Raw genomic sequence first — 18,713 nt, forward strand, 5'->3', positions numbered from 1 at the left:
ATTGGACTTCATCAAAACTAAAATTTTTTGCTCATCAAAAGATATTGTTAAGAAAATGAATAGATAAGGCATGGACTGGGAGAAAATATTTGTAATACATAGATCTGATGTACATATTTACATATTTGTAATACATAGATCAGATTTGTATCCAGAATATATGTAAAGAACTTCTACAAATCAATAAAAATATTTAAAACACAATAAAGAAATGGGCAAAAGGTGTGAATAGACATCTCACAAAAGAAGATACATGAATGATCAATTAACATCTGAAAAGATGGTCAACACCAATATTCATCAGAGAAAGGCAAATTAAAATTGCAATGTGATATTATGTTACACCTACTAAAATGTTTAAAATTAAAAAGGCTGCCAATACCAAATGTAGGTGAGGGTGTGGAACAACTGGAACTCACACGCATTGCTTGTGAGAATATAAACTGGAGCAGCCACTTTGGAAAAATGTTTGGCCGCTTCTTATGAAGTTAAACATATACCTACCCTATGAACCAGTAATTAGGTATTAACTGAAAAGAAATGAAAACATTCATTGAGCCAAACCTGGAAACAATCCAAATGTCCATCAACAGGAGAATGGATAAACAAATTTTGATCTATTCATACAAAAGAATACTTCCCAGAGATAAAAAAAGAACGAAGTACCGATACAAACAACAACGTGGATAAATAGCAAAAGCATTATGGTGAACAAAAGAAGTCAGACACAAAAGCAAACCTACTGTATGACTGCATTTCTATAAAGTTCAAGAACAGACAAAACTAACCTATGACGATAGAAATCAGAACAATGTTTGCCTGTGGACATGGGTGGGGTTGACTGGAGTGAGCACAGGGAAATTTCAGCAGTAATGGAAACATTTTGTCTTGGTTGAGGTGTTGGTTTAATGTGTATATACGTTTACCAAAATTCATCAGATTTTATACTTAAAATCTGTTCACTTTGTATAAATTTTACTTTAATAAAATAAAACGTGAATGCATCTCAACTGGAAGTCAGGCTGGGAAACCAAATGAAAGCAACTTAATTTTGTTTCTCTGGTATTTGAAACTTTAAAAATATATCATTTACTCAAATATTTTCTCTCCACCATCTATTTTATACATCTTTCCAATTTTAAGTTGTAAACCATGATTATTTTCACACAATTTCTGTCTGAAGGTAGAGGAATGGAGAGAAGATACTACTTCACAGTTTAATAAATATAATAAAAGCAAAGGAAGAGCTGAAAATATGGTTTGCATTTTCATTAGTTTCCAGCAAGTAGTTTTAATTATATGAAATTATATATAATTTATAGCATCTGTAGTACTCTTGTCAAGCCTTCAAATGTTCTATACTTAATGGAACTATGCTTTCTATAGATTCAGCAGAATTGAAGGTCAGGGGAAAGATTGTACAGTCGACCCTCCATATCTCTGGCTTCCACATCTGCGTATTCAACCAACCGTTCGTGGAAAATTTTTGGAAAAAAATTCCAGAAAGTTCCAAAAAGCCAAACTTGAACTTGCCACGTGATGGCAGCTATTTACATAGCATTTACATTGTATTAGGTATTATAAGTAATCTAGATATGATTTAAAGTATAGGAGAGGATGTGTGTAGGTCACATGCAAATATGACACCATTTTATGTAAGGGGCTGGAGCATCCTTGGATTTTGGTATCTGAGGGGGTCCTGGAACCAGTCCCTTGCAGATACGAAGGGACAACAGAATTGTGGATGATAGAAAAGTCAGAGTTCTTTCCATTAACTTTTGATACTTTTAGAAATTAAAATACCTGACAGAACAATGAAGGAGGGATTGTTGGAGGAGGTCATCAAGAGGACGTGACCACCAGTTGACCTGAGGCTCTTCACCCCCTCCCCTCCCCTGCCCTTGGAATGTATGTTCTGCCCACCGTTCTCATAGCCGGAGCCGTTTCAAGGACTCGGCCTTGAGAGAGCAATGTGTTGCTGAGATCATCTGGATGGAATACATGACTGAACTCAGTTAAGGCCTCTACATAAAATTTTAAGATTTTAGGGGGTTAGCGTGAAGATTTACTCATTTTGTGGGTGCCCAAGACAAGCCTTGTAGATAAGTTCCCTTACTTATTAAACCTGCCACGTACCAATGAGGAGTGGTCTGCCTCTTTCTTTGCTCTCTTCTGCCCTCTGTGTTCAGAGGCCAGTTTCGATTTTCACCCAGGGAACTCCTGAGGTTGCAAACCAATAGGCATGCTGGCATTGCAGTCTAAAATGAGCTTTTTTTTTTTTTAATTTAAATTTTGTTGCTGCTTCACAGAATTAGGAATTATATATTATGGATTATTATGTTCTTTTAAAAATAAATACCCAGTTTCTGAAGGCTTGTTTCTTCCTCTTGGTCAGAGGAACCTTTCTAGGTGATTGGAGTGGACTTAGCTGAAAGATGGAGCATGGGTAGGACTTCTCTTTTCCTTCTTATTTACCAAGGACTTTTAAAAATCTGATTTCTTTCATTAGAAGCATGGTATTACTTAATCTGTGCATTAAGCATAGTATTACTTCTTTTTTTTAAAAAAAATAAAAAACTGTTTTTCTTAAAAGCAGGTTTAGGTTTACAAAAAAAATTGTGCAGAGAACAGAGAATTCCCATATATTGCCTTCCCTCCCACTCCCTCCAGTTTCCCTTACTGTTAATACCTTGCATTAATGTGGTCCATTTGCTACAATTGATGAGCCAATATTGATGCATTATTATCAACTAAAGTCCACAGTTTACATTAGGGTTCACTCCTGTTGTTGTACATTCTGTGGGTTGTGATAAATGTATAATGGCCTGTATCCACCATTATCAGATCATACAGAATAGTTTCACTGCCTTAAAAATCCTTTGTGCTCCCCCTATTCATCTCTCCTCCATCCCAAACCCTGGCAATCACTGATATTTTTATTGTCTCCATAGCTTTGCCTTTTCCGGAATGTCATATAGTTGAATTCCTACAGTATGTAGCCTCTCAAATTGACTTCTTTCGCTTAGCGATATGCGTTTATGATTCCCTCGTGTCTTTAGTGGCTTGATGGTTCATTTTGTTTTACTCCTGAATGATATTCCATTGTATGAATGTACCACATTTTGTTTATCCATTCACCTATTGAAGGACATCTTCCAAAATTTGGAAATTATGAATAAGGCTGCAGTAAATATTCATGTGTAGGGTTTTTTGTGGATATAAGTTTTCAACTCATTTTGGTAAAAACCAAGGAGCACAATTGCCCTTCTTCTTCAATACAATTTTTATATCTGGTATTCATATCTTGATAAATTGTAATTTGCCCTTGATATCTAACTCCTGTGCCTGGGATCCTAATTTCTTGTCCTTAATACTATTTCAATTTCTGCCATGTATGAATCGCTAAGAATGCCAGACAGATGTCAACAACTTTGTTTTTGAAGAACAAGAAAATGTTTTCAAATCTTGTAGGAACTGTCCCGATACAATTGACACTTATTGATAGAAGTGGACCATGAAATATTCTGTGTACTCTTTCTGTGGATGGATATTTAATAGTCACTCCTACCAAAACACACTGCCTTGTCACTTCTGGTTCCTGTGATCATATACATCTTTCTTTTGATGATATCCCAGCCTGTTTATTCTGATCTAAAACACCATCTAATGAGGAGAGAATCATGACTTCAGAATTCATATTCTCCAGAAGTGTGTGTAATATTGGAAAAAATTCTCAGCCTTTCTGATCTTCAACGTCCTCACTTGTGAAATGGGGCAATAATACCCACCTTGAAAGCTGGTGTTGAGGAATGGAAGCAATGTGAATAAAGCATCTGTATTTCCTATATGCCTGACATATTGGAAGCAATCTGTTGATGGAGTGGTGGTGGTGATGATTAATAACAGCTGTGTGTACAGCCAGGAGAATTAAGTGCTTTGTGCTTCAATAGGGAAATTTTATCTGAAGAGTTAGAATGATGACCAGCACACATAAACATATCTCCCAACAGCCTCCCTTCTCCTACTGACGTCCACTCATGTTTAAAAGCATTCAGAGCTGTCCCCTTGCCGTTAACATCTCACTCTCTCATGGACCTACCAGCAGGTCCTCCCATCCAACTGCATCACCTCAGGATCTCCAGATCTAATAAATAAGCAATTTTTTCTTTGTCCTGTCACAAATCCTGTTGTCAGCATGGCCTTCCTCCCTCTCCATGCCCGTCTGAGGCTTCCTAATTAATCCAGAAAGCTTTGCTGCATGCTCTGGTCCACATAGTTCGTGCAGTTCCCCTTCTTTCCTGACACCCTCAGAATACTTGGTGACTGGTCATTCATTAGTTCATACTCATAAACTCTTCTTTGTTGTGGTGCTTAATCAACCTCAGCAAGGTCTTGAACTTAGGGACGATGACTTCTATTTCTTGTATTCCATACAGTGTCCTATCACATAGAGCTCTTTAATTAATCAATGAATTAGTTAATTTGACTCAATCCCAGAAACTAAAAGGTATTAGGCAGCTCAAACCCATAAAGCTACAATAGATTTCTAGGCAACTTTAAAATAAGGAGGATGTTCATTTGTCCAGGAGAGGTCCAGTTTTATTTAGAAATAAGAATATGGACTTATTAAATATCTCCGGATGTCCTTTCTAGGTGGTAGCCCCTGTCCTATGTATTCGCCATCTGGGCAACCTTAGGTTGTCTCTGGATGAGCTGGGGTTGACCTTTAACATGAGTCACCAGTCTCAGCATCTACCATACCCATGTTGACTCCATCATTTCCTAAGGGGCTTATGCTCAACATTAATGACCACATTAGCCCAAGTGACATGTAATTCGGAAAGCAAGATTTTTTACAACAAAAATAATATGAGAGATTCAAAATCCAAATAGAATATATTTGTGGGTTATTTCATATTTGTGTTCATGTTATTCTCCTCTCTCTTCTCCACTAACATAGACTGTCCTCTAAGCAAGCTCCTTCTACTGCTGTCACCTGTGACACCGGCAACGCATTTGCTGGAGGGGAAGCTCATTAACAAGGTTAGTAACTCAGTGCAGGGTATTTGTAGGACATTCATTCTGAGTCTTGAGTCTGAGTCCAGAAAGCAATGGAATATTCCATGTATCCCCCCACATGACTTCTGCTGCCCCCTAGGGTCTGTTTCTCCTGTAAGGGGTCAGAGCTGCCTGGCAGAGGCTGGCTGAAATCAGAGGAATCCCGACTTTAGCTGTTTCAGAAAAGTGACCCAGTGTTTGAAAATGACGAGAACATAATTAAACATGAGTAAAAGGCTTGGAGTCATTCCCGTTCTCCACAAGGGGTGTTCACCAGCGTGACTGTTATTTTTGTGACTATCGCTTTATCTACATTTTGACTAACACTGGGAACACTACCTCTGGGCAACTTAAATGAAAGCTTGTTTTCCAGGATGAAATAAATTGGCAGAAATTTCCATTGTTCATCAAATCTGGTGTAAATGGTTTGCCTGAGCTGGATATTTCTGGGTCCTGGGTGCACTCCTGAAGAAACAACTGCTGCTGTTCCAAGTAGAAAGTGGTCGAGCAGACAGCTATTCCACACTTGCAGCTTTTATTTTCTATCACTGAGATGTGAAAAGATAGCCTAAACTATCTGAGAAGGAACAGCATTCAGCTATGCTGGATTTCCAATGCTTCCCAGATTTTGTGCTATTAGCTTATTTTTTCCAACACGGCTCTATGATAACAATCCCCTCCTTTCCCTGCACTCCTGGCCCCTCACGATGTTTTATTATGGTCCTGCTGAAAGAAAAGGTGTCTGTGCATACTGTAGCTCTTCATCTGGCGTCAGGGATTTCCCTTTGATTTGGAAAGAATAATCTTTCAAATTCCGCTATAAAATATACAGGAGGGAGAAAGATTAAGCTCCAGGAATGTGCACCGGTGTTGACATTCGTTCAAATAATGAGCTGAAGGTCATTTTTCTTTAATATTGCTCAGGTGAGTGATCAATTGCTCTAAAGTCTGCATTATCAGCAATGCTGTTCACCACTGATTTATACAACATGGTTTAGCTTCGTCTCTATCCTTCCAGATATTCAAGCCTAGCCAATATTCAGCAGGTACCTCCAAGACATCACGAGCAGCTCCCCAGCCCCCTCCTTGCTCTCCCCCTGGTTCTGCCCGGAATGTTTATGGTGAATAGCCAGCTATCTCCTCCTTGGCAACCGTCCATGCTTTCCTGTAGCTGGAATTGCCCACATTCGCATTTGCAAACAGAGGCTCACTCAAGTGTTGCTAAAGGAGAGGGGTGGAGCCAAAAAGCTTTAAAAAGGAAAGGGGAGTCACTCTACTTTTCAAAAAGAGAAACCGCGTTTGGGGAGGAATCGTTATGTCCATATTTCTTCTTTCAGCCTCATCAAGGGTCGTGGTTGGAACTTTCCACCAATTCTTTCCTTTTTTTTTTTCCTCTCTCTAGCCTTGGCCCTGCCGCTTTGCCTGTCACAGGGAGGTCCGCGGCAGGCCTCCAGTGCATGGCAGTTAAACTCCGCGAAATTTGTCATAAGGGTGTCAGGTATTTCTTACCGGCTTCCCAAAAACTTAGATAAAGAAATCTTTCCCTGGAGTGTCCCCTTCAGGCTGCATTTTGACGCTGTCTTGAGTTGAAGGAGAAGGAGCTCGAGGGCAACAGGGCAGCAGAGGAAAAGATGCCCCAGGGCTGCAGGCTGACCCGGGTGGACACGCTGGGGGTCAGACATACCCACCTTGCTCGGGCTATGCTCAAGCAAAGTCAACTTATTTTCTATTGAGAGTTCAAGTCCGTCAAGATTATGCTGCTGTTCCTTATCATTCTGTTGCCGGTAGTTTTTAAATTTAGTTTTGTTAGCCTCTCAGCACTGCAGCGCTGGAGCTGTCCTGAAGCTGCTCCCTCGGGAGACGGGAATTCTGCTTGTGTGGGTAAGTAACCCCATCGAAAGGAGTTCGCGTCTTCCCGGGAACTGCCCTCAGATACCTGTTCATTCTGTCTTGTATACGTGGGCATTTTTTTTTTTTTTTGGTTTGTCTTTGGGTGTGTATATTTGCTTCCTTTTTGTTTTCTAAGGCTGGCTGTTAGAGCTAATCTGCTACTAACTATAAAAATTCACGGCTCTCAAATTGTTCTTGTGTGTGTGAGTGAATAGGTCTCATTTTTAACTAGCTGAACGTTTCACATAAACCTCCGTCTTGATTCTGACATGAGGAGTGATTAAATACTTAGTTGATTAGCTTTACACGGGAAACTGGGGAAACAGATGGCTTTTTTTTTTTTTTTTTTTTTTTGAGATTGTCTCTAAGCCATGAAGAAAAAAATATCCTCCTTCGGATAAATTTGTTTTAAGAACTCAGAGGCTGCTAAAAACCAGTGAAAAATGGGAAGGGAATTGGGAACAAATGTGATTCTATCATTGTGAAAGTTAAGCTAAGTTTCAAGTTAAACCGCCTCCCATTCTCCCTCACTGCTGTTTCTGAAGCTCTGACGCAGCTCCAGTTTTTAGTAACAGGTGCATTGTAATTTTGGGAACTGCTAAGAAACGCTAATATGCCACAACTCCTCCCATATTAAATGGGTTTTTAATCAAGAGTGAGTGGGAATTCTACTGAATGTAAAATAGCAATCCTGAGTAAGGACTTTGCCTGAAAAAATGTCTCTTCCCCCTGCCCCCTCCTCGATTCATTTAATTTAATCCTTGGGTGGGTCTCCAACCTGCTGCTCCAACAAGTTAGACATTTCCATCCATGACAGACCATGAACTGCCCTGATATTCCTTTCTTGGCATTTTGCCCTTCTGGGAAGAGGGCTAGCTCCCAAAAAGAGGTAGATTGAAGGAAATACAGTAAATTTTCCAGAAGAGAAGCCTCTGGACTATAGCACGAAATAGTGGAAATAAAGGGAACACTTCTGAGGCAAACAGCTGTCGTTGGGCTCCTGTCCTGGCCGTCCCGTAAAGGAAGTTACCAGTGAGGAAGTCAGGGCCCTGTCACCAGGCAGCATTTACTGGAACAGGTGAGCAGAGCCCTAGGGTACTGGAAGGAAGGACTGCGTTCTAGTTATCTCCATGTCCCCAGCACCTAGAACATTTCTGCTCTCGCAGTATATGCTCAATAAATTCTTGCTGAATGAATAGAGTGTGTTTCCCTGGTCTGCTAATCAAAGCCCTGAAGAATAGCAATGAAAAGGGAATGACAAAAGACAAAAATGACCTCGTGAGCCTGTTACACAGCTGTTGGAGACATAGCTTTGAACATAGTCATGTCGAGTGGACTGGACCGCTTTGGGGTGGAAGTAGTTGGCAAGTGACCAGAGTCAGGCACTGCCATCCGCATGGGATGAGGGGAGATAGTGGGAGCCACTCAAGAAGCAGAACCTGAGAGAGCAAAAATAATACGAAAATGAACTTTTACTCATGGCTTTAGAGTCTCAGGGAACAACCCGATCCCTGCTAGCAAGTGAGTCTGCACCTCATGCTTCTTGCGGCCCCCCCCGCCTGTGGCTCAGAAGTGCCTTCACTGAGGCTGGTTGAAGAAATAAACTTGAAGCCCAGGATAGAGACAATGAGTTAGGGGGACTGTGTCACAGAGTGGAAGGAACAGAGGTTTTAGAAGCAAACATACCTCATTTCAAATCCATGCTACCTACTTAATACTTGAGCTACAGTGGAATATTGCTGAAAAATAATAATGCCCCCTTTCAGAATTGTTGTGTGGATTCCATGAGATAACACGGGAAGTGCACCTGCCACGGAGGCTAGCAGATTGTGCTCAATAAACGTCCTCTGGGCTCCATATCTTGGCTGAATCTCTTTGATCAAATCCTATCACAAAATGCCTTACTTGAACACTGCAGTGACATGGCACAGACCCCACGGAGCGTGGAATGTCTGGATGCCACTTTGTGACTCTGTCTCTTTGCTCCCTTGTTCCTCGCGAGTCACAGGTTTAAAACCCCTACTTTATACTCCACGTCTCCTGTTAGCTGATAACTGCCTGGGTCACACCCTATGCCCCATGCATTTCAGAGGATAGTATTTCTCCTCTCTAAATAGATATGGTGCCATCATCTATGTTTCCTCTAATTAAGTTCTACTTGCCTTATTCCTTGCCCCTGGCATTGAGACAGACCACCTGTAGCCAGCCTGACCCAGCAGGAAGAATGCTTTGTGGTCTGATTCAGGTAACTTTATGCAATGTTGTCTTGCATGTGACTGTGAGCCAGAGAAAACAAGTGATAACAACACAGAACTGGGTTTTCTTCGTTTCTTCCCTCCCCTACACCTCCTGCTTTTTTTTTTTTTTTAAATCAACTGTGTATTCTGTTAGCTTCTGTTTGAACTACAGTACATAAGGAGAGCAGTAAGGAAAACTGCTGGCCAGTGGCTTCTGAACTTTCAAGCCTATTTGCCCTGGAGGAGAAATAGCAGTTGAAAAGGAACTGTTCCTGTTTTATGTCTGTACCTGCATTATTTATATGAACTTTCCTGGTAAATAGAGTGAAGAAGAAGTACAGGTCAAGCCTCAGAGAGCTGGCTGCAGGCTGGATCCTGGGGCACTAGTTAGCCAACTGGGGAGATCACTTTTAGCAGTAAACAGTGAAATCACTGATTTCAGCACCGGTTAAGGCTTGGTCAGCTTCCCAGTCAAGTGCAAACCAGAGGAGCTCCATGATCAAAACCTTGTTTGTTTTTTCAGCCAGAGTTACGCAAAAGCTTTTTCAAAAAAATCTAACTGCAAAGAAATTACAGGAATGATCTTTTATGCGTACCACGTGAATAAAAGCATCACCTAAATACTCAGTGGTCTGTGGTCTTTGAGGGGGAGTAGAGCTTAGTGGTAAAGAGCTTAAATTTTGGAAACTGCCTGCCTGGGTTCAAATCTCAGTTCTGCCGCTTGTGAACTGTGTGTCATTTTCCTCAGTATCAAATAAAGATAACTACCCCCTCCTCCAAGGATTGTTGTCAGGGTTGTGTTAAAGTATTTGTTTTCAATGCTGGCTGTACATTAGAACCACCAATGGGGTTAACATCCGGTCGGTGTGAGTGAGTGAGAGTCCCTTCTGGAGGTGGAACCTGGGCATCTTTTTCTGTTACTCTCCCTTGGTGATTTCAACAGGCATAATGGGCAGCCTGGGTTTAGGGCCACTCAGTTAATACATGTAAAGTGCACAAAACAGAGCCTGGCATGTAATAAGCACTCAATAAGTCTTAGCTGCTATTAATATTTTTATTGTTGTTAACATTATTTTATTGGTGGGAATAGTAGTAGTATCTTCTAAATATGGCTTAGTTTCTTCTATAATAATTGAATTTCTTTTACACATGGAAAAATGCCACATTGAAAAAACCCAATGACAGTTTTTTAACATTACAATTTGTAGTCAAAATAATTTCAACATACGTAACTTGTATTTCTGTGCTCAAAAGAAATGTTTATTAAAAACACAGAACTGTATCAAACTGGTTTGAGTGAGTGCCCTTGTGGAACTGCAGTTCCAATATTTGTCTTTCTGTGACATCAACTGATAAAAAATTCCACTGAGTGCAAAGTAAGTCTGCTTGTTAGATTTCTTACCAGTAGTGATTTTAACAACAGCAAAAAACAAGCCACTTGAAAGTATTTAAATTTCTTATGTATTTTTCCTTATGTCTGGAACCAATTTCCCTAAGATTTGTAAAGTTGTTGAGGGCATATAAAGGAATGATAAATTAGCTCTTCAAATGAATTTACATTTTTGGGCTAGTTGGGGGTTGTCCATTTTAGTTGACATTCAATTTAGAAGTTGGAAGGCGAGACTTATTTGCTTATTTCAGAGTAGAGCAAATAATTGTTTCCCATCAAAAGTAAATGGACTAGTAATTTGGCTTAAGTAAATTCAGAATCTTACTTTATCATCTACAAATTTGCCTTCATAAAAAATCCATTTGAAATAATTCCTTGTATAGAATAAATGGTTGGGCTTTTTTTTTTTTTAAACATCAGTAGTCTCCAAACTCCCTTCCATCTGTAAAAAAAAAGTTAAAATGTGGACATACGCTCCCATACACATTTGTTTATTTATCAGTTACTTACATAATATATATACTAATATTATGAACATTATACAACATGTAACATTTCTAACATTTTCTTTCCACACAATAATGAACCATCTTACAATCTCTAAGTGGTACACATCCTACTTGGGAGAGACTGTTTCAGAGAACTAGTAAAATGATGGAATAAATGCTTCATCCTTCTTCCTTATTAGCTCAGCTCCTTTCACTTAAGCATGAAGAGAAAAGCAAAAAGGTTGCTAAGTTTTAAAGTAAAGGGGAATTATTTATAGTGAATGACTTTTTTCAGAATATGTAACTGTAGAAATAAAAATTGATCTCCCCAGTTGGTTAACTTAGTGCCCCAGGATCCCTCCTGAAGTAGGGTTGCGCTGAAATTCTGCCATAAGGGCCAGAAGAACAGACCACATCCCTAAGAATGGGTTGGAGTTTCATAAATTCCTCTATGGCCTGCTGGGGTCATAGTATCTTAGGATTTTTAAATAAAAATGGTCTATGTCTCTATCTCATGTTCTGGAGAAACTCATTGTCCCCGTCCTCTATCCTGGAGGATTGCTGGGCGGGGACGGTGATGTGGAAGGAAAGGCTCTGTGTCCACTTGGTCCTTCCACTGAATTATTATTATTATTTTTTTTTTTTTTTAGAGCTCCTGACTTATTTATTTATTTATTTATTTTTTGGCTGTGTTGGGTCTTCGTTTCTGTGCGAGGGCTTCCTCTAGTTGCGGCAAGCGGGGGGCCACTCTTCATCGCAGTGCGCGGACCTCTCACTGTCGCGGCCTCTCTTGTTGCGGAGCACAGGCTCCAGACGCGCAGGCTCAGTAGTTGTGGCTCACGGGCCTAGTTGCTCCGCGGCATGTGGGATCTTCCCAGACCAGGGCTCGAACCCGTGTCCCCTGCATTGGCAGGCAGACTCTCAACCACTGCGCCACCAGGGAAGCCCCTTCCACTGAATTATTGACTACTGTGTGCCTTGCTTCCCTCATGTGCTGTCCCTTTCCCACACTCCATTACCTCACACCCACACCACCCTGTTTCACTTCTCAAAAGAGCCAGTGCCTTGGGCTGTGAGGGTACAAACTTTAACTGAAGGCTTGGGGCAAAAAAAAAGTCATGGTCACATCCTGATCCAGCACATCAAACAACTAGAACAAAATGTTTTTCATTCTTGTACTTAAAAGTTAAATAATTGTTTTGTGTGGAAAAGCCTTACCCACCATCCTCTCTTGAGCGCCAGCTTCTCTCCACATTTATCCACCCCTGTTTCTCCCTCAGTGACCTTGATCTACACCTACTCCTCTTTTTCTCGGCCTCCTTCGTCTGTTTCAGGCAACCATTGTAGATTTATTCCTCCTCCAATTCTGTTTGCTTGATCATAACCTAGGCCTCTCTTTATAAATAATAATTTAAATACCTTAAACAATTTCTAAATAGTACACTGGACTGTTTTAGTAAAAACAAAACAGTTGTTTCTCAGAAGAGAAATTCTGGCCACAGGTTAAACCAATCTTTTCGCTTGTTTTTCCACAATGGGGGAATGTTAAGTTTGAGACAGAAGAGAAGACCAGGTGGTGGGAATGCCACGTGAAGCGGAGACTTTTCCTGAACTCTCAGGCTAGGAAGAGGCTGCGGAGTTCCAGGGTTAGGGGAGCCCTTTCTCTGGTCCGGTGGACATAGTTCAGAAGTGAGGTAGGGCGCTGCCTTGAAAAGAGACCTTCATAAGTCTGGTCTTGGCCAGCCATTGTAAGGTGAGTTGTTCTTCTTTTCTATTAATCACTAGTCATTAAAGAAGATCTGATTAAAAGTTAAAGATTGATCTCACTTGCGCTGAGGAAAATGAGCAAAAGGCCAGTCCCACGTTTCAGGTGAAATGGTAGAATGGTAGGTAGGAGGGACTGTCTTCTACAAACACTGTGACTCCACAGTGATGTGGCCGGAATGGGAGGAGGACGGACGAGAGCCACCAGTGGGTGAAGATGAGAGAGGCAGAATATTCCCCAGTCAGTGGTCTGCTATTAGGAGAATCAAATTGTTTGGATTATGAAGCAATTACGATGTCTCCTCTCTTATTTTTATCATTGACCCATAGATTCTATTGTACTAATTTATTTAGATTAATTTATATATTGTCTCTTAATCCAGACAGTTAAAAAATCAAACATTAGACATCAGATGAAAGGAAACAAAAATTCCTTACCTGGGAAACTCGTCTTCTAAAATCTGTTCAACATTCTTAACCTTTTAGTCACTTTGATTATAGTGGAGAAAAATCGGAATAGAAACTTGTAACTTTCCAATATGTGTAAATTGCCTGATCTAAGATATTTCAGCAATTACTTTAATGAAATAGTTTTGCAAACCTGTTCTGAGGAAAAAAATTAAAGACTCAGTAGCTAGCTGCAATAGCTGGAGAACTTTTTCAGAATGTCCAAGTCAGTTTTAAACAATGTACTTTCTTTCAAGGAATTTCTCAGTATTTTTCAAGAAATTCTCAAATTCCACAAAGCAGTTTAGTGTTTAGTTAAGTTTTAGTAATAACTCCAAATTTGAGCAATCCTAGAGCTAGGGAACAAAATGTTAGTTTCACTGTGTTATAGTTTCTAATGTTAGAATTAGAATTAACTTGCAGAAAGAACCAGGAACAAAAACAACAACAGCAACAAAGAAAACCTTGAGCATTGAAATATAGTTGTCCCCACTGTCTATTTACTTCTTGCCTACAGGTGAATACTTTCATCCAGAACGCTAATACTACTCATCATGAAGGGAGTATTACCTGGATATTAGGTGAACCAGGAATGCAGATTTATTTTGTAGGGATTCTTTATTAACAATAATGTTAATACAAATATTAGCTTTGCATACCATCACTCCAGTCATGTCCCCAGCTGTCCCATTTGCTGGGACCCACAACAAGAAGATGACTGAGATCCAGGCCTGAAAGGATATGTAATGTTTTTGTCAGGTGTAGAAGAAGAAAAAATTACATTAAACAGAGGAGACCTTTATACTTCTTGAAAGATCTAGCCATATCTGAAAACACATTGTATTTTATATGGCCAATGTAACTAATCTCTGAGGGCAGTTGTGGAATAATACATGTAAATACATGTATGTCTTTCTTTAGGAGATCTTTTCCTTAACGTCATCATTCAAAACTTTCCTTTGATGCTGGAAATTAGTTAATGTATAGAAACTTCAGTCATTTTAGCCAAATGCAAGGCAGGAACTTCTGCTCTCATCACCTCTTGACCTTTCTAAGTCTGAAGTTTGAATTGGTGTGTGCATCTCTTTTCACTTATGACCTTGATTTTCGTATTCTCCCAAGCCTGGCCATGCTAATGTCGCTCAGTGTCTGGATTTCCCAAGTACTTCCCAGGATACTTAGTACACTGGAGTTTGTGTGAGAATGACAGCGATTCATGGTGGGCACTGATTTATTTGCAAAGTGCCCTCCAGTGTAGGATAGACGAAGCCTTTCAGAGAAAGGCACTACCTTCTTCCTCCATTCCGAGACACCTATCAGGGTGCTATGGACTAACTTTGTGTGTAGTAAGTGGATTTCATTAATGGGGTGGTTCTTTTTGTGGGTAGTTGGTTGCTAGGATACACAGACAGTCCTAACAACTTCATGGCAGCTGTCTTGTTCTTTAGCACATGGTGTGTCAGTTGAGAAATAGTATTTTATTTTGTTCACTTCAATGCTTTTCTGGTTAAAATTTCAGAAGCTTGAAGAAGGATCTTTCTTCTTCCATAAACTATCCTTGTATGAACAGGTCAAAGATGGAAGACCCAGTCAAACTCAACACTGTCATAATATATGGCTGTTGACATGATTCCTCTGCATTTTGGGTCCTTCCCTTATGAGGTTTCAAAACATGCCTAGGGGCAGAAGCTACCAGGGATCTTCTGGTGCTTTTTTCCTTCCCCCTGAAGCATGCAATTGTTCTGTTTACTACAGGAATTTAATCTTTCCTTGGTTTGCAAGGAAATTGCAAAGGTTACTATCATTAATGTCAATTTACCCGGTGTGTGGAAATGTATATCTTTTAGATTCAGGCAATGTTGTTGAGAATTTTAAAAGCTCTAAGTGGTTCAAAAGTCTTATTATGTTTTGGGAAACATTTGAAAAAGTTTCTGAAAGTTTTATATTTCTTGGCTATTCTAATGAATCATGGCAAAAATTTCATGTAAGAGGAAAAAAATAAGGTATGTGAAGAAAACTTTCCATCGTGAATCTTAATGCAATTGAAAAGTACCCAGTAATGCTCATGAGAGGATGATTGGAGACTGTCTTTCAACATTGATGTGTTATCTTCTGGAACAGAAAGCTAAATAGAAGCACCATCTGCATGGATATCCCTCTTTAAAGCAGACTATGTTGATGCGTATAAAATGACCAGGTTTTATTCCTTCCAGTAGACAGAATAAAATGCCATTTTTCAAACAGAGGATATATTTTTAGACAGAGTGAATTGTGGTTGGTGCTTTACACGAGTGGATTGATCTTGTCCCAGGAAAAACTAGAGCTGTTTTGGACAGGTGGTAGTTCTAGTGTCGCACTTGCTTGTTGCCTTGCTTTGCATGAAGGAGTCTCTCACGCCTAGTAAGTGCACTATGCCTGGCAGGTTCTGATAGGCCTTAGCTGTTGAAATGGACAAGGTCCAATTATGTAGCTGATATGAGCTGCTAATACTTACCTCACAGGATTGTGATGAAGACTGAATAAATTAATTCGTGTAAGGTGCTTAGGATCTTGCCTGACACACAGTGAGTTCTCAGTAAATATTAGCTATTACTCTACCAAATACCATAGCTAAGACATATTAGAAACACCTTTGCTTTGTGTAATTTTTCTAATACCTGTTTCTTCAGATGTTCAACAGTTCTTAGAGAAATCTGAAGTTGGTTTCTTGGCATGAGCCAAGTCCTAACAATCATCTAGGGTATTCTCTGTGATTTGTTACTATCCTTGATGATAAAGTATGGTACAAAATCCCCAATTAATTAATTTTTCTAAGTAATTATTCTTAGGGTTTGTCACATTTGCCTTCAACATTCCAAGAAACTTATATGAAGTATTTTTCTCTGTATTTATATAGCAATGCCTGCAGCTAGGGCCCAGAAATTAGCACTGGTCAGGGTGGTATAATAAGAACAATGGAAATGGACTCAGGAAACATCTAAGTTCCAACACTTCTTCATTTTCTTTTCTTTCTGTCTGTTCATCTAGAAACATTCAGAATTCAGTATCTATAGGCAAATATTTGTTTAGCCTTGCAATATGAGGAACATGATTGTAAAGGTAGGAAAAGGAGAAGATAATTGTGTTAGTTATAAATGAGACTGACACCAAATTTTGTACATTTAATAAAATTTTTACAGATTTAATCAATTGATTAATTTTGTAGACTTCCTTCAGAGAGTTGAGCTTTTGGTGTCACTTGGGGCAGGTTGTTTGCTTTAGGTTATTGTTTTATTTCCTTTATTAGAGCTCATAATGACACATTATTGATTTGGTATTTGAAGTTTAGAGAAGCAGAGAGATGGAAACATTTCACAGAAAATAGGGGTTAAGATGAATAACATCTATTTATGAATTTACCACAAGCTCAGGATTCTTTCAAAAATATGGCAAACAAGGAAACTATTGAATTCTGTAAGACAGGCAGGTTAGGAATTGATAAATGTTAGATTAGAAAGGACCTTCAAAATCATCTAGCCCAACTGCCTCATGTTACAGATGAGAGGTTGAAATCCAGAGGGATGAAGTAACTCACCAGGTTCCTAAGAGAACTGGAATTCAGGACCCTCAACTCATTTTACAACATATACCAAGCACATGTTACCTCCCACAACTGATGTTGAAAACCCACCAATGTAATGATTTTATTACTTCTTTCTATTGAAAATTATTAATAATGTTAAGTTAGTGTAGGGAAAGTCTCTTACTAGCTCTCTATGTTGAAAGCGCTTTGAAAGTAGGACTGAGATTTCCTTTTATAAATACACCAATTATACCAATGAATTAATTCAAATCAGTTCAACAAATATTTATTGAACATCAGTTATGTGTTTGGACTGACAGTGATGACCTCGTTGATCCAGGTGCCCAGGGTATCCTGAGGGACAGTGAGAGTCTCAGCTTAGAGGGCGAGGTGTGGGTGGGCTGCAGTTTACCTGATGCCTTGTGGACCATATTAGTTGGTTTTATCAAAGCTCACTCTTACAAAATCTAACAAGTGACTTAAAAAACCCTCCTGCGAAGGAAGTAAAGATGGCAGACAATGCTAATAATGCAAGCCCAAGAAGATAATGGGGAAAGAACAGCACTGACCCCTTATTCTCAGAATGAGCTCTTTGTTGGCTGCATAAGGGATAAAAACATTTAGATTTGACAAAAAGGAGAAATTAACAAGAAGGAAGCCTGAAGAATGGATTTATGCTTACTACCATTATTAGTGATAAATCTCGAAACAAGTGAAAATTTGCCTCAAAATGTTAGCTAATGAAGCCATCAGGACAAGCAAGATGTTTAAGAATAAGTATCCAGAATGCGAAGATGAACTCTTTATGATTTTTACAGTTGTGTTCAAAGTTATGATATGCAAGACTACATACCGTAAGCTTACTGATAAAAAGTTAGAAGGCTCCCTTGAGGTTTCTGACATTACAGCAAAAATGGTAAAGCCTCTATAAGTTGAAATATGCAATAACAAAACTTTTGTGACTGTTGCCTAAGTTTTTCAGTCATTAGGGCTAATGTGGTCTCTGGAAACAGGAGTTATAATCATCAATGTAAAAATAAACTCCCCTTACAAGTATGGACTGCCAAAAAAAAATAAATAAATAAAGGTAAAGCCTCACACTATTAGTGAAATACTTGTCTTCCTGCTCCCTGCTGTGGTAAAACATGCCTGAAGTAATACATGGAAAACCACATGGCAACAGATTAAATGTGTTCTTTTGTCAGCAAATACTACTGAAAACTTCACAGAAGGCATTACTGAAATTTTAAAGAAGTAAGTATTAGAAAAATTTTACAGTTTGAGTGAGAGTAAAGGTGTTTCTGCTATATCTCAGCTTATGGTATTTTCTAGAGACTAAGAGTGAACATTTACTGAGAACTCACTATATGTAAGGGAAAATTCTAAGGTCTTGGCATGAATTTATTTAGTCTTCATAATAATCCTATGAAGTACTATTAACATTTCCATTTCCAAGATGAAGGAACCTATGCACAGAGAGGTTAAGTAATGAGCTGAAAGTCACACAGCTATTATAAGTAATAGTGGAGCCAGTAAAGAGTCAACATGGGTATTTTCTCTCCAGTGCCAGTGATCTTAGCTACTCTTGTATTTGCCTCTCTGTTTCAACAATGAAATGCACAAAGAACTGAGATACTTTTTTATAAGCCAATAAAAGAAAGATGCATCAGAGAAGAAATTTTCTCAGTAGTCAATGACTTCTTTATATATTAACAAATATATTGTGAAAAAAAATAGTACGCATGTACTCAGTGGCAATGGAGCCACATCAACAAAAAGCGTTCTTGAGTGAGATGACAGCAGACCCTACAGTACAGTCTCCACAGTTTCACAGGGAATCAGGGCAGCAAAATCACTGAAACTGGAATTGCACAAAG

General features: G+C 39.2%; 1 protein-coding gene across 5 annotated transcripts in view; it reads left to right on the top strand.

Annotated features, from left to right (window-relative positions):
• The first annotated feature begins 6,326 nt into the window (after positions 1 to 6,326).
• Positions 6,327 to 18,713, top strand: part of EGF (epidermal growth factor) — an 87,946-nt gene continuing 75,559 nt past the window's right edge. For all 5 annotated transcript variants that reach the window (XM_036852782.1, XM_036852787.1, XM_036852785.1 and 2 more), the window contains exon 1: positions 6,327 to 6,939. In XM_036852782.1, coding sequence (XP_036708677.1) covers positions 6,813 to 6,939 — 127 coding nt within the window. In that variant the 5' untranslated portion in view covers positions 6,327 to 6,812. The remainder of the gene's footprint in view (positions 6,940 to 18,713) is intronic.

This window comes from Balaenoptera musculus, chromosome 5, assembly GCF_009873245.2.
Source record: "Balaenoptera musculus isolate JJ_BM4_2016_0621 chromosome 5, mBalMus1.pri.v3, whole genome shotgun sequence".
Classification (NCBI taxonomy): domain Eukaryota; kingdom Metazoa; phylum Chordata; class Mammalia; order Artiodactyla; family Balaenopteridae; genus Balaenoptera; species Balaenoptera musculus.